Source organism: Rosa rugosa, chromosome 1 (genome assembly GCF_958449725.1).
Source record: "Rosa rugosa chromosome 1, drRosRugo1.1, whole genome shotgun sequence".
NCBI lineage: Eukaryota > Viridiplantae > Streptophyta > Magnoliopsida > Rosales > Rosaceae > Rosa > Rosa rugosa.
Window position 1 is genome coordinate 69048969 of NC_084820.1, and position 24667 is coordinate 69073635.

The window sequence follows — 24667 nt, forward strand, 5'->3', positions numbered from 1 at the left end:
ACAGATGGAGATAATTCACCAAAACATAAAGAGAGGGATAGATGGAGATTGAATAATTGAAAGTGAACTTGGGTTTCCCGATCCTTGTGGTCATTCATGGTAAGCTCTCTAGCCTCTAGAGATTCCCCATTCTGAAATCATAGGCTCTAATAATACTAAAACCCTGTAGCTTGCTTTGTGGACTTAATTTCCTATCTAACTAGCCATATATATAGGGTTAAAAGTTGCTTGAACTATGAAGCTTTTGCATTCTACCTCTGCATTTCATATAAAAGTTTTTCAATTTTTACTGGCACTAGAGACTTAGAGTGAATCCATGCAACATAAAATTTTAATCAGAGAAACAAAAACATAAAAATGATCATCGCTATGAAAAATGTTAAACAACTCCATTACATGATTCTTATTAAACATTGGAAAAGACACAGTGATCAGAATGGATAATGGAACAGGAGGTTGTAGTTATGCAGATAATTCAACTCTTTTCCTCATTTTTCAATAACTCTATTTTCTTTCACATCTTGTTTAGCTGATGTTCCGATACATTTCTCTTCATCTTTAGCGGACTCCTCTGTTTTCTTCTCTGCTTCCTCTGCCTTCAATTTTGCTTCTTTCTTTGCGTTCACTTTTGCATCTTTAACTGCCTTCTTGCTTGCTTCTTCCTCAGCCTTCACTCTTGCCTCCTCCTTCGCAATCTCTAGAGCTTCAATCAATTTCTTCAAACAAGAGATGGCATCCTCTACATTAGATTTAGGCATCAAATTCTCTGCCACATCAGCTGGTGTCATGTTGGTCTCCCCCAACAAACGTTCAATGCTTCCGAACAATTCATGTGTATCTAAATTCAAGTAGTTCCTTGCAAGCACTTTGAATGCTTCATAGCAACAATAAGACAAGCTGATATGCTTGTCCATCCTTCCTCTCCTTATCAGTGCAGGATCAAGTTTCTCCACATAATTAGTGGTAAACACAATGATTCTTTCACCTCCGCAAGCTGACCAAATACCATCAATGAAGTTCAATAGCCCAGACAAAGTAACCTGGCTTGCTTTGCTTTCTTCTCCTTCCCTCATTTTACAGGTTGGATCCTTTTTTTCTTTATCTTTTTCGTCTTTCTCCTTCTTCTTCTTTCTTTGGCCCGTAAGATCAAGTGAACAATCAATGTCCTCGATCACAATAATAGCCTTACTTGGCGTGTCAATCAGCAACTTCCTCAGATCAGTGTTGCTCTTCAGTGTCGTCAGTTCAAGATCATAAACATCATAGTTCATGAGGTTAGACATGGCAGCAATCATGGTGGACTTACCGGTGCCTGGTGGCCCATACAGAAGATAACCCCGCTTCCAAGGTTTCCCGATTTTTGCATAGTACTCCTTCCCATTGCTGAACTTCATGAGGTCATTGATGATTTCCTCTTTCTTTTTTGGCTCCATTGCTATGCTCTCAAATGTTGCAGGGTGATCAAAGGCTACGGAGCTCCATTTCCTCGTTTTGTATCCAGAAGCAGGATTGTTAATGTAAAGCTTCCTTTGCCTATGACTCACTGCTATTGCCTTCCCTTCTTTTCTCACATGGTCAAGATAAGACCCTGTGATTATATCCCGGTGGCGTCTGTGGAATGTGAGCTTATAACGTCTCTTCTCATCAGACTGAGGATAGAAAGGAAATGATGAATATTGCCTAGGTGCGCTTTTCCTGGAAGCCCACCAGAGCTTAATGCCTTGGAATTCATCAGTCACCTCTTCATTGTCATCCATGACAAGGACTAGAGACTTGCTACCCTTGACTTCTTTTGCTTTGAGCCGTTTTGCTTCTGTAGATGACTTGGTGCTGAGGTAGCTTTGGATGGCGGTGAACACTTCACTGCGCTTGTGCAACTCGCCGGCATATTCATCAAAGGAAATTTGGATGAAAGGGTACAGATACCCAAACCATTTTAAGGTATATCTTTGAATATGGCTCCGAAGTTGATAAGGAAAGTATCGGTGAAACATGGCATAAGCAAACATCATACTTGCCAGCACTGAGCCCAGTTGAGGCCACAACCACATTTCTCTCATCATCATCCTCTTGAGCATAGTTGGTTTGCTTTTACAAGAATCAAGATACTTATATATAGAGTTTGGGGGCCTTTCTAATACAGACTCAATAAGGACTTCATTAAGCATACATGCTCAGGCTTTGCCTCTGTTTGTGTTTTGTTCAGAATGGGGTATGTTGCATTTTGTTTATGTTTAGGTGAATGTTATATTAGTATAAAACTATAAATGATCGAAGAGGGTGAGCGTGCATTGGTGTATGATGTGTCTATGTGAATACATTATCCATTCTGGTCTAGAATTGAGTGGTGGATGTGTCTCTTTGCTCATTGTCTCCTTGCTCAAGGCCGGACAAGAATATGCTTTCAAAATGGGTTAGTAAACCACTGCAAACCACTCAGAAATTCTCGACCGTAAACCTAATTTATTAGTACCCTGACATCATATACCAATGATGTCATAATATTTCCTTCAACATGCATCATTCACATTCCTTCAAGACTTCATCTTCTCCTTGCTTAAAAGATATCTTTCCACCCTTATCAAATGACTGTCTATGGTTGCAATTTTGCATGTGATGATCATGAAGTTACTGCAAGATAACGTAATATAATTATGTCAATTTTTACTTATTCTGATTGAGAAAGTATAATCATTTTAGTGATATGTTTTCCTCATTGGCTACAGGATGTGATTATAGACCAAAATAAAATGGATATATAGATGGAGATTGACTGTGAACCAGTGAAGGTGACAGCTTTTCTAAAGAAGTCCTGGGGGTCATTCACTCATTCATGGTAAGCTCTCTAGCTCTAGAGATTTCCCAATCTTGAAAAGATAGGCTTGTGGATTTAAATCCTGCTACTGCTAGTTAAACAGTAATATGGCCCTGGCTGCAACTTGCTTTATTTCTTCAGATTCCCAATTTAATCATTCCATATATATTGGTTGTTGTTGAACTATGAAGCTTTTGCACTGTTACTTCAGCTTTGCATAGTAAGATTATAAATAATTTTTCGGTTTCATGGCATTACAGTGGTTTCGTGAAACATGAATTTTTTATTTCATTAAAACTCATAAAAATGATCATTAATTGCTAAGCGAAATGTAAAAACTTCTAAATAATTCTTATTGCACACTACTTTAACCACCAGTTCTAGTTAAGCAGAATTCCAGATTATTTGAGTCTCTTTCCACATCTTCAATGGATGTCTTCATTTTCTTTCCCATCTTGTTTGGCTGATGTTCCATTACATAATTTACACTTCACTTCTTCTATAGCAGACTCGACCTTTTCCTTCTCTTCTTTCTCTGCCTTCAATTTTGCTTCTTCCTCTTCCTTCAATTTTGCTTCTTCCTCTGCCTTCAGTTTGGCTTCTTCCTCTGCCTTCAGTTTCACTTCTTCCTCAGCCTTCACTCTTGCCTCCTCCTTTGCCGTCTTGAGAGCTTCAATCAAGGCCTTCAAACAAGATTCAGCATCCTCTATATCAGATTTGGGCATCAAATTCTCTGCCACATCAGCTGGAGTCATGTTGGTCTCCCCCAATAACCGTTCAATGGTACCAAACAGTTCATGTGACTCCAGATCCAAATAGTTCCTTGCAAGCACTTTGAATGCTTCATAGCAACAGTAGGACAATTCAATATGCTTGTCCATCCTTCCTCTTCTTATGAGGGCAGGATCAAGTTTGTCCACATAATTAGTGGTGAACACAATGATTCTTTCACCTCCACAAGCTGACCAAATACCATCAATGAAGTTCAATAGCCCGGATAACGTAACCTCACTTGGTTTGCTTTCTTCTCCTCCTCTCATTTTCTTAATCGGATCATTTTCTTCTTTATCTTCATCATCCTTCTCCTTCTTCTTCTTTCGTTGCCCCGTGAGATCAAGCGAGCAATCAATGTCCTCAATCACAATAATAGCCTTGTTTGGAGTGTCAATCAGCAGCTTCCTCAGCTCAGTGTTGTTCTTCACCGTGGTCAGTTCAAGATCATAAACATCATAGTTCATGAGGTTAGACATGGCAGCAATCATGGTGGACTTACCAGTGCCTGGTGGCCCATACAGTAGATAACCGCGCTTCCAAGCCTTCCCTATTTTTGCATAGTAGTCTTTTCCCTTGCTGAACTTGATGAGGTCATTGACGATTTCCTCTTTCTTTTTCGGCTCCATTGCTATGGTCTCAAATGTTGCAGGGTGCTCAAAGACTACAGGGCTCCATTTAGTTGCTTTGTATCCAGACCAATTCTGAGCAGGATTGTTAATGTAGAGCTTTCTTTGCCTGTTGCTCACTGCTATTGCCTTACCTTGTTTCCTGACATGGTCAAGATAAGACCCCATGATTATATCGCGGTGGCGTCTGTGGAAGGTCAGCTTATAATGTCTCTTCTCATCAGACTGAGGATAGAAGGAGAATGAAGATTGTTTAGGCGGGTTTTTCCTGGAAGCCCACCACAGCTTAATGCCTTGAAACTCATCCGTCACCTCTTCATTATCATCCATGGCAAGGACTAGAGACTTGCTGTCTTTGACATCTTGAGCTTTCAGCCGTTTCGCTTCTGTAGAGGACTTGGTGCTGAGGTAGCTTTGGATGGTAGCAAAGAGTTCACTGCGCTTGTACCACTCGCCGGTATATTCATCAAAGGAAATTTGGATGTAAGGGTACACATAGCCAAACAATTTCTGGGTATATTTTTCAATAGGGCCTCGAAGTTGATAAGGAAAGTATTGTTGAAACATGGCATATGCAAACATGGCACTGGCAATCACTGAGCCCAGCTGAGGCCACATTTCTCCCATCATCATCATCTTGAGGATGGTTGGTTGGATTCTCTGTGCTTAGAGTCAAGATACTGGTATATATAATGGAGAAGAGGCTCTTTTTCTTGGTGACCAAGTTATAATTACCCCACCATAGTTTTTCTTAATTAATCCATACGTCTTAGTAAGAAACCAGAAGGAAAGTGTATGTCCTTGACAGATCTCAATGTTAAGCCTGCCTTGCTTGAGTCACTCTCATGACTTGGTATGGAAATTCCATAGAAGAGAAAGACCAGTAAAACATGTGATGGAATTATGTTATTCACTTGAAATCATGCGAACCATGATCTTAATATGACCCGGAATTTTAATACTTCAGTGCACTATTGAACTGTAGCAGAATATGAGTAACGTATTTGCCTCAATTAGTATTTTGTTGTATTACCACTGATCACATAGAAGGTGAACATGGAAATATTCTACTTGGCTATGGTTCTGTTTTTTTTCTATTGATGAGTATTTAATATTTCCTGGGTCCATCTCAAGTCATAGAGCTCTCTGTCATGGAAGTGCAAATGTGAGGTGTGAATCAAAGAGAGAAGATAAGATGTGTGAATGAAAGAAGGTATTTGTGGTCAGCTAAATTACCATATAATTCTTGTTTTTATTTTATTTTTTATTTAAAAAAAATAATTTATCTGGAGAGAATTGTATTGATTGATAGTGAAAATTACAGAAGATTTGTATACCCTTAAATTTTTTAAGACAACTTGCTGTGAACAAAGAAAGATGATTCTGATAATAGAGAAACAAAAGTTGCACACGGCACAGCTTGTTTGAAATAGACATGTAGTTGACAGTAACTTATTGTATGATAAACAACTTGTTCAAGGGGTTATCTTCATGTTCAATACCCTCATTTTTCCACTTCTCTTCTTTCCCTGCCTTTAACTTGTTTTGCTTCTCTCTCTCTCTCTGGCTTTTTTGACATCACTTCATCCTTAGTTTTCAATCCATGTGACCCTAATATGAAAAGGTTTTTCTTTTTATTTTCGGAGACGTGATGATGTAATACCCACTAATCATCTGAGTGATCTCATAGCGTAGGTGAAGATAGAAAGATTCTAATTTGCTGCTTGGCGTTTGGTTTCTTGTGTACGTTTTCCAGGAAGGAGCCACACAACTATACAACTTTTGCAATGTGTAGACGATGACTAAGAAGATTCCGGGTCAACTAGGGTCTAGCTGGCTATTGCCTCCGTACGTACGGTATGATCATAAATATAACTGAAGAAAGTAATGATTCTGATGCTAAGATGCATGCACACTAATTTTTTAACACGGCAGTTAAAAACTTTTAAATTGTTTGCAGTAGCTAGTAATAAGCATGTAGTACATAGATAGTTAACTTCATTTTTGTTCCCGAGTCCAGACTCATCTGAGATGAATTTGATGGATGCTGATGATGAAAGATTGCATTGCTCAGGTTAGTTCTCTGGTGGTATCAGTTACATTCTCAGTTACATGGTTAAATTAACGTTGCAGCTTTAATTAGTTTCCTATTCCTCAATGTTAATGCAAAATTTAGATCCTTTCGTTGATGCATTCATTGCTATTATTCTGCTGATACGCGATTTTGAGTTATTCAATACCAAATGGTGTTCAAGTTGTTCCTCACTCTCTTTTGGATTACATTCTGAGATCTACTGTTAGTACCTTGGCAGTTTTAATAACTGCACACCAAGGCACCTATTGCGGAACCTAGATGAGCAAACATGTCTGCTGGAGCTTCAACTTTGAGTTGTCAGTGCTTGCGTGTTTTTGTTCAGAATGGGGTGTGTTGCAATTTTGTGAATGTTTAGGTGAAGGTTATATTGTTTTGTAGGAAAAAGGGAGAGTGAGTCGTTGTGGGTTGTTTTTGTTTCAATACAATAAGCATTCTGGTGTAGATTTGACTGTTGGATTTGTCTCCATGCTTTAGGGTCGGCAAAGGCTGTGTGGACTACTTTGGCATGGTTACAAATTGGGTCAAGTAAACCAACTGTAAACAACTAGGAAACTCCCTGGAAATGTTTTGAAAATTATTAGTACCATGACATCATATCCTAATGATGTCATGATCTTTCATTTCAACATCATGCACATTCTTTCTTGAACTCTTCTCCTTACTGAATGATACAGAATCTGTGGAGGAACCACTCTTCTATGGTCTCAGGGAATCCAATACAATATGGGAACATGTGTTTTCCAGATTTTCACCAGACTATAAATTGGGAATTAGCAATAACGTGGATTGCTCAGTTTTGCTTAATAGACATCCCACCATTATCACTATGACTGCATTTAACTAATTATAAATGCCTGTGATGATCATACTGGTGTGCATGCGTTTATTAAAAAAGTGAATTACTGCCAAGCTAATTTGTCCTTAATTTGAGCTAGCAGCAATAATTGTACTTTTGCTCATTGGCTGTAGGACAGATGGAGATAATTCACCAAAACATAAATAGAGGGATAGATGGAGATTGAATAATTGAAAGTGAACTTGGGTTTCCCGATCCTTGTGGTCATTCATGGTAAGCTCTCTAGCCTCTAGAGATTCCCCATTCTGAAATCATAGGCTCTAATAATACTAAACCCTGTAGCTTGCTTTGAGGACTTAATTTCCTATCTAACTAGTCATATAGGGTTAAAAGTTGCTTGAACTATGAAGCTTTTGCATTCTACCTCTGCATTTCATATAAAAGTTTTTCATTTTAAATAGCAATATGTAATGTGAGAAGTATAATCATTTTAGTAATACGTTTTCCTCATTGGCTGCAGGATGAGATTATACACCAAAACAAAATGGATATATAGATGGAGATTGACTGTGAACCGGTGAAGGTGACAGCTTTTCTAAAGAAGTCCTGGGGTCATTCACTCATTCATGGTAAGCTCTCTAGCTCTAGAGATTTCCCAATCTTGAAAACATAGGCTTGGGGATTTAAACCCTGCTACTGTTAGTTAAATAGCAATATGGCCCTGGCTGCAACTTGCTTTATTTCTTCAGATTCCCAATTTAATCATTCCATATATATGGTTGAGTTGTTGAACTATGAAGCTTTTGCACTGTTACTTCAGCTTTGCATAGTAAGATTATAAATGATTTTTCGGTTTCAATTGGCATTACAGTGGTTCCATGAAACATGAACTTTTTATTCATTTAAACTCATAAAAATGATCATTAATTGCTAAGCAAAATGTAAAAACTTCTTATTGCACACTACTGTAACTACCAGTTCTAGACTTCTAGTTATGCAGAATTCCAGATTATTTGAGTCTCTTTCCACATCTTCAATGGATGACTCCATTTTCTTTCCCATCTTGTTTGGCTGATGTTCCATTACATAATTTACATTTCACTTCTTCTTTCGCAGACTCGACCTTTTCCTTCTCTTCTTTCTCTGGCCTCAATTTCGCTTCTTCCTCTTCCTTCAATGTTGCTTCTTTCTCTGCCTTCAGTTTGGCTTCTTCCTCTGCCTTCAGTTTCACTTCTTCCTCAGCCTTCATTCTTGCCTCCTCCTTTGCAGTCTCGAGAGCTTCAATCAAGGCCTTCAAACAAGAATCAGCACCCTCTATATCAGATTTGGGCATCAAATTCTCTGCCACATCAGCTGGAGTCATGTTGGTCTCCCCCAACAACCGTTCTATGGTACCAAACAGTTCATGCGACTCCAGATCCAAATAGTTCCTTGCAAGCACTTTGAATGCTTCATAGCAACAGTAGGACAATTCAATATGCTTGTCCATCCTTCCTCTTCTTATGAGAGCAGGATCAAGTTTGTCCACATAATTAGTGGTAAACACAATGATTCTTTCACCTCCACAAGCTGACCAAATACCATCAATGAAGTTCAATAGCCCGGATAAAGTAACCTCACTTGGTTTGTTTTCTTCTCCTCCCCTCATTTTTTTAATCGGATCATTTTCTTCTTTATCTTCATCATCCTTCTCCTTCTTCTTCTTTCGTTGCCCTGTGAGATCAAGCGAGCAATCAATGTCCTCAATCACAATAATAGCCTTGTTTGGGATGTCAATCAGCAACTTCCTCAGCTCAGTGTTGTTCTTCACCGTGGTCAGTTCAAGATCATAAACATCATAGTTCATGAGGTTAGACATGGCAGCAATCATAGTGGACTTGCCAGTGCCTGGTGGCCCATACAGGAGATAACCCCGCTTCCAAGCCTTCCCTATTTTCGCATAGTAGTCTTTTCCCTTGCTGAACTTGATGAGGTCATTGACGATTTCCTCTTTCTTTTTCGGCTCCATTGCTATGGTCTCAAATGTTGCAGGGTGCTCAAAGACTACAGGGCTCCATGTAGTTGCTTTGTAACGAGACCAATTCTGAGCTGAATTGTTAATGTAGAGCTTTCTTTGCTTGTTGCTCACTGCTATTGCCTTGCCTTGTTTTCTCACATGGTCTAGATAAGACCCCATGATTATATCGCGGTGGCGTCTGTGGAAGGTCAGCTTATAATGTCTCTTCTCATCAGACTGAGGATAGAAGGAGAATGAAGATTTATTAGGCACGTTTTTCCTGGAAGCCCACCACAGCTTAATGCCTTGAAACTCATCTGTCACCTCTTCATTATCATCCATGGCAAGGACTAGAGACTTGCTGTCTTTGACATCTTGAGCTTTCAGCCGTTTCGCTTCTGTCGAGGACTTGGTGCTGAGGTAGCTTTTGATGGTTGCAAAGAGTTCACTGCGCTTGTACCACTCGCCGGTATATTCATCAAAGGAAATTTGGATGTAAGGGTACACATAGCCGAACAATTTCTGGGTATATTTTTCGATCGGCCCTCGAAGTTGATAAGGAAAGTATTGTTGAAACATGGCATATGCAAACATGGCACTGGCAATCACTGAGCCCAGCTGAGGCCACATTTCTCCCATCATCATCATCTTGAGGATAGTTGGTTGGATTCTCTGTGCTTAGAATCAAGATACTGGTATATATAATGGAGAAGAGGCTCTTTTTCTTGGTGACTAAGTTATAATAACCCCACCATAGTGTTTCTTAATTAGTCCATAGGTCATTTGACTAAGCCTGCCATGCTTGACAAATGAGTCACTCTCATGACTTGGTATGGAAATTGCAAAATTGCGTAGAAGAGAAAGACCATTAAAACATGTGATGGAATTATGTGATTCATTTGAAATCGAGCGAACCATGATCTTTATATGACCCGGAATTTTAATACTTCGGTGCATCACTGAACTGTAGCAGAATATGAGTAACGTATTTGCCTCAATTAGTATTTTGTTGTATTACCACTGATATATAGAAGGTGAACATGGAAAGATTCTACTTTGCTATGGTTCTGTTTTTTTGTGTTGATGAGTATTTAATATTTCCTGGGTCCATCTCAAGTCATAGAACTGTGTCATAGAAGTGCAAATGTGAGGTGTGAATCAAAGAGAGAAGATAAGATGTGTGAATGAAAGAAGGTATTTGTGGTCAGCGAAATTACCATATAATTCTTGTTTTTATCTGGACAGAATTGTATTGATTGATAATGAAAATTACAGAAGATTTGTATACCCTTAAATTTTTTAAGACAACTTGCTGTTAACAAAGAAAGATGATTATGATAATAGAGAAACAAAAGTTGCACACGGCACAGCTTGTTTGAAATAGACATGTAGTTGATAATAACTTGCTGTATGATAAACAACATGTTCAAGGGGTTTAACTTCATGATCAACTCCCTCATTTTTCCACTTTCTTTTTTCCCTGCCTTAACTTGTTTTGGTTCTCTCTCTGTGTGTCTTTTTCGACATCACTTCATTCTTAGTTTTCAATCCATGTGACCCTAATATGACAAGATTTTTCTCTTTATTTTCGGAGACGCGATGATGTCATACCCACTAATCATCTGAGTGATCTCATAGCACAGGTGAAGATAGAAAGATTCTAATTTGCTGCATGGCTTTTGGTTTCTTGTGTACGTTTTCCAGGAAGGAGCCACACAATTATACAACGTTCGCAATCTGTAGACGATGACTAAGAAGATTCCTGGTCAACTAGGGTCTGGCTGGCTATTGCCTCCGTACGTACGGTATGATCATAAATATAACTGAAGAAAGTAATGATTCTGATGCTCAGATGCGTGCACACTAATTTTTGAACACGGCAGTTAAAAAACTTTAACTTGTTTATAGTAGCTAGTAATAAGCATGTAGTACATAGATATTTAACTTCATTTTTGCTCCAGACTCATCTGAGATGAATTTGATGGATGCTGATGATGAAAGATTGCATTGCTCAGGTTAGTTCTCTGGTGGTATCAGTTACATTCTCAGTTACATGGTTAAATTAACGTTGCAGCTTTAATTAGTTTCCTATTCCTCAATGTTAATGCAAAATTTAGATCCTTTCGTTGATGCATTCATTGCTATTATTCTGCTGATACGCGATTTTGAGTTATTCAATACCAAATGGTGTTCAAGTTGTTCCTCACTCTCTTTTGGATTACATTCTGAGATCTACTGTTAGTACCTTGGCAGTTTTAATAACTGCACACCAAGGCACCTATTGCGGAACCTAGATGAGCAAACATGTCTGCTGGAGCTTCAACTTTGAGTTGTCAGTGCTTGCGTGTTTTTGTTCAGAATGGGGTGTGTTGCAATTTTGTGAATGTTTAGGTGAAGGTTATATTGTTTTGTAGGAAAAAGGGAGAGTGAGTCGTTGTGGGTTGTTTTTGTTTCAATACAATAAGCATTCTGGTGTAGAATTGACTGGTGGATTTGTCTCCATGCTTTAGGGTCGGCAAAGGCTGTGTGGACTACTTTGGCATGGTTACAAATTGGGTCAAGTAAACCAACTGTAAACAACTAGGAAACTCCCTGGAAACGTATTGAAAATTATTAGTACCATGACATCATATCCTAATGATGTCATGATCTTTCATTTCAACATCATGCACATTCTTTCTTGAACTCTTCTCCTTACTGAATGATACAGAATCTGTGGAGGAACCACTCTTCTATGGTCTTAGGGAATCCAATACAATATGGGAACATGTGTTTTCCAGATTTTCACCAGACTATAAAGTGGGAATTAGCAATAACGTGGATTACTCAGTTTATTAACATCCCACCCTTATCACTATGACTGCATTTAACTAATTATAAATGCATGTGATGATCATACTGGTGTGCATGCGTTTATTAAAAAAGTGAATTACTGCCAAGCTAATTTGTCCTTAATTTGAGCTAGCAGCAATAATAGTACTTTTGCTCATTGGCTGCAGGACAGATGGAGATAATTCGCCAAAACATTAAGAGAGGGATAGATGGAGATTGAATAATTGAAAGTGAACTTGGGTTTCCCGATCCTTTGGTCATTCATGGTAAGCTCTCTAGCCTCTAGAGATTCCCCATTCTGAAATCATAGGCTCTAATAATACTAAACCCTGTAGCTTGCTTTGTGGACTTAATTTCCTATCTAACTAGCCATATAGGGTTAAAAGTTGCTTGAACTATGAAGCTTTTGCATTCTACCTCTGCATTTCATATAAAAGTTTTTCAATTTTTACTGGCACTAGAGACCTAGAGTGAATCCATGCAACATAAAATTTTAACCAGAGAAACAAAAACATAAAAATGATCATTGCTATGAAAAATGTTTAACAACTCCATTACATGATTCTTATTAAACATTGGAAAAAGACACAGTGATCAGGATGGATAATGGAACAGGAGGTTTTAGTTATGCAGAAAATTCAACTCTTTTCCTCATTTTCAATAACTCCATTTTCTTTAGCATCTTGTTTAGCTGATGTTCCGATACATTTCTCTTCATCTTTAGCAGACTCCTCTGTTTTCTTCCCTGCTTTCTCTGCCTTCAATTTTGCTTCTTCGTCTGCCTTCAATTTTGCATCTTTAACTGCCTTCTTCTTGCTTGCTTCTTCCTCAGCCTTCACTCTTGCCTCCTCCTTCGCAATCTCTAGAGCTTCAATCAATTTCTTCAAACAAGAAATGGCATCATCTACATTAGATTTAGGCATGAAATTCTCTGCCACATCAGCTGGAGTCAGTTGGTCTCCCCCAACAAAGGTTCAATGCTTCCGAACAATTCATGTGTATCTAAATTCAAGTAGTTCCTTGCAAGCACTTTGAATGCTTCATAGCAACAATAAGACAATTTGATATGCTTGTCCATCCTTCCTCTCCTTATCAGGGCAGGATCAAGTTTCTCCACATAATTAGTGGTAAACACAATGATTCTTTCACCTCCGCAAGCTGACCAAATACCATCAATGAAGTTCAATAGCCCAGACAAAGTAACCTGGCTTGCTTTGCTTTCTTCTCCTTCCCTCATTTTACAAGTTGGATCCTTTTTTCCTTTATCTTCTTCATCTTTCTCCTTCTTCTTCTTCTTCTTTCGTTGGCCCGTAAGATCAAGTGAGCAATCAATGTCCTCAATCACAATAATAGCCTTACTTGGCGTGTCAATCAGCAACTTCCTCAGATCAGTGTTGCTCTTCATTGTCGTCAGCTCAAGATCATTTTTCATGAGGTTAGACATGGCAGCAATCATGGTGGACTTACCGGTGCCTGGTGGCCCATACAGAAGATAACCCCGCTTCCAAGGTTTCCCAATTTTAGCGTAGTACTCCTTCCCGTTGCTGAACTGCATGAGGTCATTGATGATTTCCTCTTTCTTTTTTGGCTCCATTGCTATGCTCTCAAATGTTGCAGGGTGATCAAAGGCTACAGAGCTCCATTTCCTCGTTTTGTATCCAGAAGCAGGATTGTTAATGTAAAGCTTCGTTTGCCTGTGACTCACTGCTATTGCCTTCCCTTCTTTTCTCACATGGTCAAGATAAGACCCTGTGATTATGTCCCTGTGGCGTCTATGGAATGTGAGCTTATAACGTCTCTTCTCATCAGACTGAGGATAGAAAGGAAATGATGAAGATTGGCTAGGTGCGCTTTTCCTGGAAGCCCACCAGAGCTTAATGCCTTGGAATTCATCAGTTACCTCTTCATTGTCATCCATGACAAGGACTAGAGACTTGCTACCCTTGACTTCTTTTGCTTTGAGCCGTTTTGCTTCTGTAGATGACTTTGGTGCTGAGGTAGCTTTGGATGGCAGTGAACACTTCACTGCGCTAGTGCAACTCGCCGGCATATTCATCAAAGGAAATTTGGATGTAAGGGTACACACACCCAAACCATTTTAATGTATATCTTTGAATATGGCTCTGAAGTTGATAAGGAAAGTATCGGTGAAACATGGCATAAGCAAACATCATACCTGCCAGCAGTGAGCCCAGTAGAGGCCACAACCACATTTCTCTTCTCATCATCCTCTTGAGCATAGTTGGTTTGCTTTTACAAGAATCAAAATACTTATATATAGAGTTTGGGGGCCTTTCTAATACAAACTCAATAAGGACTTCATTAAGCATACATGCTTGGGCTTTGCCTCTGTGTTTTGTTCAGAATGGGGTATGTTGCATTTTGTTTATGTTTAAGTGAAGGTTATATTAGTATAAAACTATAAATGATCGAAGAAGGGTGAGAGTGGGTCGGTGTATGATGTGTCTGTGTGAATACATTATGCATTGTAACTTTTTTTCTCTTTCTTGAGAGAAATTGGGGTTGGAGAGTCTTCTCTTTCCAGTCCCCGTTTTAACCAAAAAAAAACTGGTGGATGTGTCTCTTTGCTCATTGTCTCCTTGCTCAAGGCCGGCCAAGAATTTGCTTTCAAAATGGATTAGTAAACCACTGCAAACCACTCAGAAATTCTCGACTGTAAACCCAATTTATTAGTACCCTGACATCACATACCAATGATGTCATAATCTTTCCTTCAACTGTGCATGGTTTCCTTCAAGACTTCATCTTCTCCTTGCTTAAAAGATATCTTTCCACCCTTATCAAATGACTGTATAGGGTTGCAACGTTGCATGTATTGATCATGAAGTTACTGCAAGATAATGTAATTATGTCAATTTTCACTTATTCTGATTGAGAAAGGATAATTATTTTAGTAATACGTTTTCCTCATTGGCTGCAGGATGAGATTATACACCAAAACAAAATGGATATATAGATGGAGATTGACTGTGAACCGGTGAAGGTGACAGCTTTTCTGAAGAAGTCCTGGGGGTCATTCACTCATTCATAGTAAGCTCTCTAGCTGTAGAGATTTCCCAATCTTTAAAACATAGGCTTGTGGATTTAAACCCTGCTACTGCTAGTTAAATAGCAATATGGCCCTGGCTGCAACTTGCTTTATTTCTTCTGATTCCTAATTTAATCATTCCTTATATATGAACTTGTTCCAATTGGCATTACAGTGGTTCCGTGAAACGTGAACTTTTTATTTCATTAAAACTTATAAAAATGATCATTAATTGCTAAGCAAAATGTAAAAACTTCTTATTGCACACTACTGTAACTACCAGTTCTAGACTTCTAGTTATGCAGAATTCCAGATTATTTGAGTCTCTTTCCACATCTTCAATGTATGACTCCATTTTCTTTCCCATCTTGTTTGGCTGATGTTCCATTACATAATTTACATTTCACCACTTCTTTAGCAGACTCGACCTTTTCCTTCTCTTCTTTCTCTGGCTTCAATTTTGCTTCTTCCTCTTCCTTCAATTTTGCTTCTTTCTCTGCCTTCAGTTTGGCTTCTTCCTCTGCCTTCAGCTTCACTTCTTCCTCAGCCTTCACTCTTGCCTCCTCCTTTGCAGTCTCGAGAGCTTCAATCAAGGCCTTCAAACAAGAATCAGCACCGTCTATATCAGATTTGGGCATCAAATTCTCTGCCACATCAGCTGGAGTCATGTTGGTCTCCCCCAACAACCGTTCAATGGTACCAAACAGTTCATGCGACTCCAGATCCAAATAGTTCCTTGCAAGCACTTTGAATGCTTCATAGCAACAGTAGGACAATTCAATATGCTTGTCCATCCTTCCTCTTCTTATGAGAGCAGGATCAAGTTTGTCCACAAAATTAGTGGTAAACACAATGATTCTTTCACCTCCACAAGCTGACCAAATACCATCAATGAAGTTCAATAGCCCGGATAACGTAACCTCACTTGGTTTCCTTTCTTCTCCTCCCCTCATTTTTTTAATCGGATCCTTTTCCTCTTTATCTTCATCATCCTTCTCCTTCTTCTTCTTTCGTTGCCCCGTGAGATCAAGCGAGCAATCAATGTCCTCAATCACAATAATAGCCCTGTTTGGAGTCTCAATCAGCAACTTCCTCAGCTCAGTGTTGTTCTTCACCGTGGTCAGCTCAAGATCATAAACATCATAGTTCATGAGGTTAGACATGGCAGCAATCATGGTGGACTTACCAGTGCCTGGTGGCCCATACAGAAGATAACCCCGCTTCCAAGCCTTCCCTATTTTCGCATAGTAGTCTTTCCCCTTGCTGAACTTGATGAGGTCATTGACAATTTCCTCTTTCTTTTTCGGCTCCATTGCCATGGTCTCAAATGTTGCAGGGTGCTCAAAAACTACAGGGCTCCATTTAGTTGCTTTGTAATAAGACCAATTCTCAGCTGGATTGTTAATGTAGAGCTTTCTTTGCCTGTTGCTCACTGCTATTGCCTTGCCTTGTTTCCTTACATGGTCAAGATAAGACCCCGTGATTATATCGCGGTGGCGTCTGTGGAAGGTCAGCTTATAATGTCTCTTCTCATCGGACCGAGGATAGAAGGAGAATGAAGATTGTATAGGCGCGTTTTTCCTGGAAGCCCACCACAGCTTAATGCCTTGAAACTCATCCGTCACCTCTTCATTATCATCCATGGCAAGGACTAGAGACTTGCTGTCTTTGACATCTTGAGCTTTCAGCCGTTTCGCTTCTGTAGAGGACTTGGTGCTGAGGTAGCTTTGGATGGTAGTAAAGAGTTCACTGCGCGTGCGCCACTCGCCTGAATACTCATCAAAGGAAATATGGATGTAAGGGTACACATAGCCGAACAATTTCTGGGTATATTTTTCGATAGGGCCTCGAAGTTGATAAGGAAAGTATTGTTGAAACATGGCATATGCAAACATGGCACTGGCAATCACTGAGCCCAGCTGAGGCCACATTTCTCCCATCATCATCATCATTATCTTGAGGATGGTTGGTTGGATTCTCTGTGCTTAGAATCAAATTACTGGTATATATAGCATTATAGCGGAGAAGAGACTTTTCCTTGGTGACTAAGTTATAATAACCCCACCAGCAGGACCAGTAGACTTTCTTTATTAACCCATAGTTCACTTCATTTGACTAAAAGAAGTGTCTGTCTGCCTTGCTTGACGTACAAATGAGTCTCGCTCATGACTTGGTTTGGAAATTGCATAGAAGAGAGATATATGTGATGGAAAATAGATCTTAACATGACCAAAAAAAAATTTCAAATATTCCGGTGCACTAGCGACTGTAGCAGAATATGACCAAACGTATTTGCCTCAATTAGTATTTTGTTGTATTACTATTACCACTGATCATATAGATGGTGAACATGGAAAGATTATTCTTTGCTATGGTTCTGTTTTTTTGTGTTGATGAATATTTAATATTTCCCTGGGTCGGTCTTAAATCATAGGGCCCAGGGAATTGTCATAGGAGTGCAAATGTGAGGTGTGAATCAAAGAGAGAAGATAAGATGTGTGAATGAAAGAAGGTTACTTGTGGACTTGTGGTTAGCTGAACTGCCGTATAATTTTTGTTTTTATTTTATTTTATATATTTTTAAATATATAATATCTGGAGAGAACTGTACTTCATTGATAATGAAATTTACAGAAGAAGATTTGTATACCCTTAAATTTTTTTAGACAACTAACTCTTAACAAAGAGAGATGAATCTGTAAATAGAGAAACAAAAGTTGCAGACGGCACAGCTTATTAGTCGAAATTATGTGACATAGACCTGTAGTCGACAATTTGCATGATAAACAACTTGTTTAAGGGGTTAACTTCATGTTTAACACCCTTATTTTTCCACTTCTATTATTTTGAATTCCCTATTTTAACTTGTTATGCTTTTTTCTCTGTCTTTTTCGAATTCCCTGCCTCAACTTGTTTTCAATCTACATGACCCTAATATGACAAGGTTTATATCTTTATTTTTGGAGACGCGATGATGTAACACCCACTAGTCATCTGAGTGACCTCATAGCGTAGGTGAAGATAGAAAGATTCTAATTTGCTGCTTGGCTTTTGGTTTCTTGTGTACGTTTTCCAGGAAGTAGCCACACAATTATACAAATTTGCAATGTGTAGGTGATGACTAAGAAGATTCCGGGTCAACTAGGGTCTGGCTGGCTATTGCCTCCATTCGTACGGTATGATCATAAGAAAGTAATGGTACTGATGCTATGATGCATGCACACTAATTTTTGAACACGGCAGTTACAAAACTTTAACTTGTTTGCAGTAGCTAGTAATAAGCATGTAGTACATAGATTTTTAACTGCATTTTTTCTCCAGATTCATCTGAGATGAATTTGATGGATGCTGATGATGAAAGATTGCATGGCTCAGGTTAGTTATCTGGTGGTATCAGTTACATTCTCAGTTACATGGTTAAATTAACGTTGCAGCTTTAATTAGTTTCCTATTCCTCAATGTTAATGCAAAATTTAGATCTTTCGTTGATTCATTCGTTGCTATTATTGTGCTGATACGAGATTTTGAGTTTTCAATACTAAATGGTGTTCAAGTTGTTCCTCACGCTCTTTTGGATTACATTCTGTGATCTACTGTTAGTACCTTGGCAGTTTTAATAACTGCACATCAGGTGCTAGTTAAAATTTCAAATCTTGTTGTAGTATACATGAATCATATTGTAGTATATATGAGTCATAGTATAAATGTCTATATCATGTATAGGATATGTACTTGAGTATAAAGAGAGGTGCTTAAGTGTAAAGATGGGTATAGTGACCAGGGCCGGCCCTGAGGGCTGCCGCCTGAGGCAGCCGCCTCAGGCCACCGGCTCCCGGGGGCCTCTGGAGTTTGGAATTTCTGTATATAAGTTAAAGATAATATATATATTAATGCTTGTTGCCAGAAGCATGTGGTTGCGTGTTGCTCCAGCGGAAGAGAGGTCAGACTCTATCCTTAGCCACCAAGGTTCGAGTCATCTTCTGCTCCATTTCTCTCTTGAATTTTTTTCAATCAATTAAGGGAATTGAGTGGCAGTGTGGGGCCCAGCAGGCAGCAGCTTCCCTTTCAGTTTTTTTTTTCATTCAATCCCTTAAACTTGGACCCGTGGCCCAGCCTCCTTTTTTATTTTTTATTTTTCCTTTCTTTTTCCTTATAAACTTTTCTTTCCTTCTTCCATATGAATAACTATTCTTTTCCTTCTCTTTATGGAAAACTAACCCAAATTAAACCCTATATATTGATTGTGTATGCATAGAAAATTTCCCACATCAAACAAGATCGATTATTTATTGTTAAGATGTCTCCCATTAGAAAACACAAGTCTGGAGCTCAGAAGAGAAAAGAAAAGGAACGACAAGAAGCATTAACTCAATCTCTAACTAAAAATGCGAGCAGAGCAAGGTTTCAGTGATGCTTTGTAAATTTAAAGGCGTGATGGCCTAGCCTCCCACTGAGTTCCAGCCATCAAAAAAAAAATTTATGTTTAACTAGTTTTGTAATTCAGAATTTTATGCAAGGAATAAATATTCATGTACTTTTGTATTGTTATTGATTTCATATTTACTTTTATTCAAAATACATGATTTTATACGGTTATTTGGCACACAAAAAAAAAAAATATATATATATACACCCACACACACAATAGGAGGCCACATTTTCATTCTTCGCCTCAGGCCGTTAGAATCTCAGGACCGGCCCTGATAGTGACTTATATGATAAGCTTTATGCCAAAGGGGAACAAGCATGGTTATCTCCATCATCACAGCCACAATGCCACAATGTAAAGCTAGAAATGGAGCTGTCATCAAAGTTGTATCATTCTTTAAGCATCTCACACCTCAATTGTATTCCTATAAATACCTCCTTGTATGAGATGAATAAACACACTTGAATCTCCATTCTCTCTGCAACATTACTCTCTCTATCTCTCTGTTAATTTATGCTTGTCCTTAAACACGTTATCAGCACGAGATTGCTCTAGATTTAGAATCCAAATTGACAAGAGTAGAGGAAGTTCATCAAGCAATCGAAGTCATTTTTCCAAACCTACAAAAAAACCTCCAAACCCTAGCTCATATCAAAGCCATTGATCCAAGAAGCCCAGAACCGGCCTCAGAATTGCCGGAACCGGCCGGAAACCACCTGAACCGGCCGCCGGAAGTTTTTGAACCGCTGCCGAACAGCTGCGCAGCAGCTGCCGAGCTGCTGCCGAAGACCTGCCGAGCTGCTGTCGACACATCTGTCGACGATCTGTCGGGACACTTTTCCGGCCACTTTCCGGCGACTTTCGGGACACTTTTCCGGCGACTTTCCGGACACTTTTCCGGCGACTTTCCTGACACTTTTCCGACAACTTTCCGGCGACTTTCGGGACACTTTTCCGGCCACTTTCCAGACACTTTTCCGGCCACTTTCCGGTGACTTTTCGGACAATTTTCCAGCGACTTTTCAGTCACCTCCGACAACCTTTTCCGGAAAAATTTTCCGGCGATACTATTTCAAGGTATTTCTTATTAAAAGTTCCTGTTTTTGAATTTGTATTCCTTTTCTCTTCTTTTCAGGGACTTGTAATTAAAAAGCGGAATTATAGAAATTCACGCTAAACGAACTAAGAGCGTTCGTAATCTATGAACTAAGAGTGTTCATAATATTCGGACTAAGAGCGTCCGCAAGCATCAATTTATGACCATATTAAACGTGGGTTCGATTACTTAATAAGCGGAATTGTGGAGATTCGCGCTAAACGAACTAAGAGCGTTCGTGATCAATGAACTAAGAATGTTCATAATATTCGGACTAAGAGCGTCCGCAAGCATCGATTTTTGAACTAAAAGCGGAATCGTGGGGATTCACGCTAAACGAACTAAGAGCGTTCGTAATCAATAAACTAAGAGTGTTCATAATGTTCGGACTAAGAGCGTCCGCAAACATCATTGTTTTGGTCTAATCCAAATATTCTTGGAAATTGATTTCTTGGTAGCATAGCTCGGAAATCTTATTATTTTAGTTTTCGTGGAAGTTTAAACTCCGAAACTAATATATCTTCTCTTCTTATTTCTCAGGATGTCGAATGAACCTAGACTCGACTTTCCAATGCTTGACTCAACAGGCTCGGAATACCATGGCTGGGTAACCGACGTTGAGAACCATCTCACTGCGAGTGGGATATTGCCCACGATCCAGGCACCTGACCAGGGCCTTGTGTTCCAACGAACACCCACAAAGCATGCTCAAGCACTTATCTTGATGCGACGCCACATGGATAAATCTCTCAGATTAGAGTACATGTCGATCAAGGATGCAAGAGACCTATGGGTAGCGCTAGAAGAGCGCTTTGGCAATATCCACAACGATGTGGATCAATTGAGCATTGGTTCAAGCAATGCCATGCAAGTACCCAACTAGCTAGCTGCAAGCTACAAGGAGTATAGGCAATTGAGAGAGCAAGAAACAAATCTTGCTGAAGATGAAGATATAAATCTTGCTGAAGATGAAGATGGTGAAGATATCACTCTCACCACTGAGGACTTCAAAGCTGCAGATAAAGAGCACGAGGATGCCGCAGACTTTGATTAGAATAGTCCTTTCTATTTTCCAAGAATGGCAAATGTGCCTTAGTCAAATGACAATTGTATTAAAACTCTTTCTCATGTGGCGCATCCAATGTAGTATGATGTCTAGGAAAGTAATTGAGATCGGGGTACTTAAGCGAGCCTCGCTCCACCAACATCTCTCTACTTTCCTGGTCATATTTCATTGGAGTTACCAAACGGATTGAGTAACTACAATTTGTCTAAAGTTTGATTTTATTATGGAATAGACTTTGGAAAACTTTGATGTAATCATTGGCTATTTTCCTTATTAATAAAGTGTCGCATTATTATTCAATGTCATGGACATGTGTTAAATTCTGAACTTTATATAAAGAGCCAATAGTTTTCATGTGGAAACACATTGTGAGAATGGACAAGAATTCCTTTGCATTACCTCTAATGACTACGGACATAAACGAGTATTAGAGAAACTTATGTGTCACTCTAGTGGGTTGTATGCAACCACTATTCGAGCCATTGAATCAAACCATGTCATAAGAGATGACTTATGGGATTCTGACACATATAGGCTTTGGCAAGACCGTTTGGGATATCCAGGTCGTGATATGATGTTCCGTATATTAAAGACTTCACGAACATCCATTCCTCAAAAACGAAAAGAAGTACGAACCAAAGATTGGTCCAAAGAGTTACTTCGTTTTGCAAAGCTTACTCTTTAGCAAAGATAGGATCGAGACCATCCTATGCAAATGACACTAAATAAAATATACCATTCTTGCAAAGAATCCTTGTAAAGAATCCAAGGTGATATTTGTGGACCTATTCAACCAACTTGCGGACGTTTAAATATCTCATGATGTTGGTTGACACGCAAACACACTGATCACGTGTTGTGCTATTATTCACTCATAAAAGCTATGTATGCTATACTCCTAGCACAAATCATATGACAACGGGCTCACCCCCCGTCATCCTTAGGTCAATTGGGTTTGCCTATGCTAGAGAGTTTTACATCGAAGACTTTCGATGGTTATTGCAAAGGGACTGATGTTGGACATCACATTCCCATATACACGCCCAAAAGGTCTCGCGGACATAACTACGATGGTAGTTCGGACATTAGTGATGCGCACCAATATACTTATATCCGCTTGGGGTGATGCAATATCACATACAACTATGCTAATTTCTCTACGACCTACCGCCACTCAATGTATATATGCGTTACAGCTAGTGACTGGGTACAAATATTTTGTACTTACGCACATTCGAGTGAGTCATTTATGTGCCAATGTGAGCCATTTATGTGTCAATTGCGCCGCCACAGCGCCTATGATAGGTCCTTAAAAAACAAGTGAGCAACTTAGTTGGAATTGAGACTCCAACAATCGTCCGCCACTTAATGCCCTTGCAAGGCGATCTCCTTACCGTTTGATTTACGGATGTCAATTTGATGAGACAGTCTTCCCGTCGTTAGGGGGAGATAAGAACACAAACTGTTCAGCAGGAACGACAGGAAATGTCGTAGTCTGTCCCCACTATGTCTCATCTCGATCCCTATTAAAGTGACGAGATCACACACATTTGCTGCAAAAATGCCTGCAAGGAAGGACGTCCCTATAAGAGGACGTAGCGCCACCCTACACAGAGGTAGGCAAGGCGCCAACGCCATAGAAAGTGGCACTCTGGCGTTACAGGCCATGGCCCCAGCTAGGATGCGTGGGAAGCCCGTGGATTCGAAGGATATTTTGGCATCCTTAGATCATCGACACTCAACATCCGTCTCATGAGTATCTTCTGGATTATGGTTATCGTTGGGGGACGCCTCAACGTCAGAACCTATTCCTGAGAATATAGAGCTCTATGAAAATTACACTAGTGTACATAAGACGTGGAATAGAAACTCCATCATAATTGATGATGTAGTTGCACATTTTGTTGCGCATGAGTTTGTTGAGACCGATGATATCGAACTACGCTCCGTTGAAGCATGAATACCAACGTAGAGAAATTTGGCCTAAATGGAAAGATGCGATCCAGGTTAAACGAAGAGGAAGGTCTTTGAGCCAGTGAGGCCAACACCTCCTTACATAAAACCTATTGACTAATGGGTCTTCGTTAGAAAGCGTGTTGAGAAAAAGAGATGGCAATCTCGCCTTATGGCGCAAGACTTCTCACAAAACGCCCTGGAATTGACTACGATGAGACATATTATCTCGTAATGGATGTCATTGCACTCCACTACCCTGTCAGTTTGGTAGTTTCCAAATAACTGAACATGCAGCTTATAAATGTGGTCACTACGTATCTCTATGGGGATCTAGATACGGAATATACATGAAAGTTCATAGTGAAACTTTAGTTACCCAAATCAAGTGGCTCTAGACCACGGAGCGCGTTTGCAATAGAATTGAAACGCTCACTAAAAGTGACTACTTGATTGGGAAGGGATATGCCCGCGCGTTTCCATAAACAAGTTTCGGATTCTATCGCGGTTTTCATGTTGGACATGATCTTCATTAGAAGCCCTTAAAGAGTTAAGGGAAACCGCTGAACACTTAAAATCCGAGTTTGAGATGAAGGATTTTTGGGGAACACGATTATGCCTCGGTTTGGAACTTGAGCATCGTGTTGATAGATGCTTAGGCATTTTGACAAAGGTCAAGCCTTCAAGCACCCCATAATCATTCGTAGTCTTGATCCTGAAAATGATCCTCTTCGTCTGAAGGATGATCAGACGAAGATGTGCAAGAGGCAGAAGTGCGAATAGGCGCATTATTGTACTTAGCTCAATGCACAAGACTGGACATCTCGTTTTGACATAAACTTGTTAGCTAAAGGTATGGCTCTGCGCCAACGCGACGCCATTGGATTGGTGTAAAAGATATCTTTCGATACTTGAGATGTACGATCGATATGGGCTTATTCTATCCCTATAAAAAGATGATGGATTCAGATCCATCACACACCAGAAATGCCGCCAAACACTGGCCTGCGTTTTCTATCCCTACCCCAAAATGACATAAGTGTTTTTGGAAGGTTTTGCTGATATTGGGTATCTGTTGACATACAAAGGCCTTCCCAGACTGGTAAAGTGTTCACCATGGGTAAGACCGCGATATCTTGA

General features: G+C 39.5%; 4 protein-coding genes, 1 long non-coding RNA gene and 1 pseudogene across 24 annotated transcripts; 1 reads left to right on the forward strand and 5 right to left on the reverse strand.

The window, feature by feature from the left end:
• Positions 1–324: 324 nt before the first annotated feature.
• Positions 325–2208, reverse strand: LOC133726448 (AAA-ATPase ASD, mitochondrial-like). Its single transcript, XM_062153995.1, has one exon. The coding sequence runs from the start codon at positions 2166–2168 to the stop codon at positions 489–491; it is 1680 nt and encodes a 559-aa protein (XP_062009979.1). The 5' UTR covers positions 2169–2208; the 3' UTR covers positions 325–488.
• Positions 2209–2510: 302 nt separating this feature from the next.
• On the forward strand, positions 2511–21874 carry LOC133726455 (uncharacterized). Of its 20 annotated transcripts, XR_009854828.1 has the most exons (12): positions 2511–2643; positions 2727–2836; positions 5972–6072; positions 6236–6289; positions 7280–7379; positions 7627–7735; positions 10807–11466; positions 12102–12200; positions 14876–14985; positions 18060–18159; positions 18305–18358; positions 18888–19517. It is a non-coding gene; the product is annotated as an uncharacterized LOC133726455 (long non-coding RNA). The 20 variants fall into 20 exon arrangements; XR_009854829.1 differs by lacking the exons at positions 2511–2643; positions 2727–2836 and having other exon boundaries at positions 5571–6072; positions 10807–10907; positions 11064–11466; XR_009854830.1 differs by lacking the exons at positions 2511–2643; positions 2727–2836 and having other exon boundaries at positions 5573–6072; positions 10807–10907; positions 11064–11117.
• LOC133726450 (AAA-ATPase ASD, mitochondrial-like) lies at positions 3079–5411 on the reverse strand. Its single transcript, XM_062153998.1, has one exon. The coding sequence runs from the start codon at positions 4849–4851 to the stop codon at positions 3241–3243; it is 1611 nt and encodes a 536-aa protein (XP_062009982.1). The 5' UTR covers positions 4852–5411; the 3' UTR covers positions 3079–3240.
• Positions 7981–9983, reverse strand: LOC133726451 (AAA-ATPase ASD, mitochondrial-like). The gene has a single exon (XM_062153999.1). The coding sequence runs from the start codon at positions 9748–9750 to the stop codon at positions 8140–8142; it is 1611 nt and encodes a 536-aa protein (XP_062009983.1). The 5' UTR covers positions 9751–9983; the 3' UTR covers positions 7981–8139.
• On the reverse strand, positions 12207–14857 carry LOC133726447 (AAA-ATPase ASD, mitochondrial-like; annotated as a pseudogene).
• LOC133726449 (AAA-ATPase ASD, mitochondrial-like) lies at positions 15162–17177 on the reverse strand. The gene has a single exon (XM_062153996.1). The coding sequence runs from the start codon at positions 16933–16935 to the stop codon at positions 15322–15324; it is 1614 nt and encodes a 537-aa protein (XP_062009980.1). The 5' UTR covers positions 16936–17177; the 3' UTR covers positions 15162–15321.
• Positions 21875–24667: the final 2793 nt, after the last annotated feature.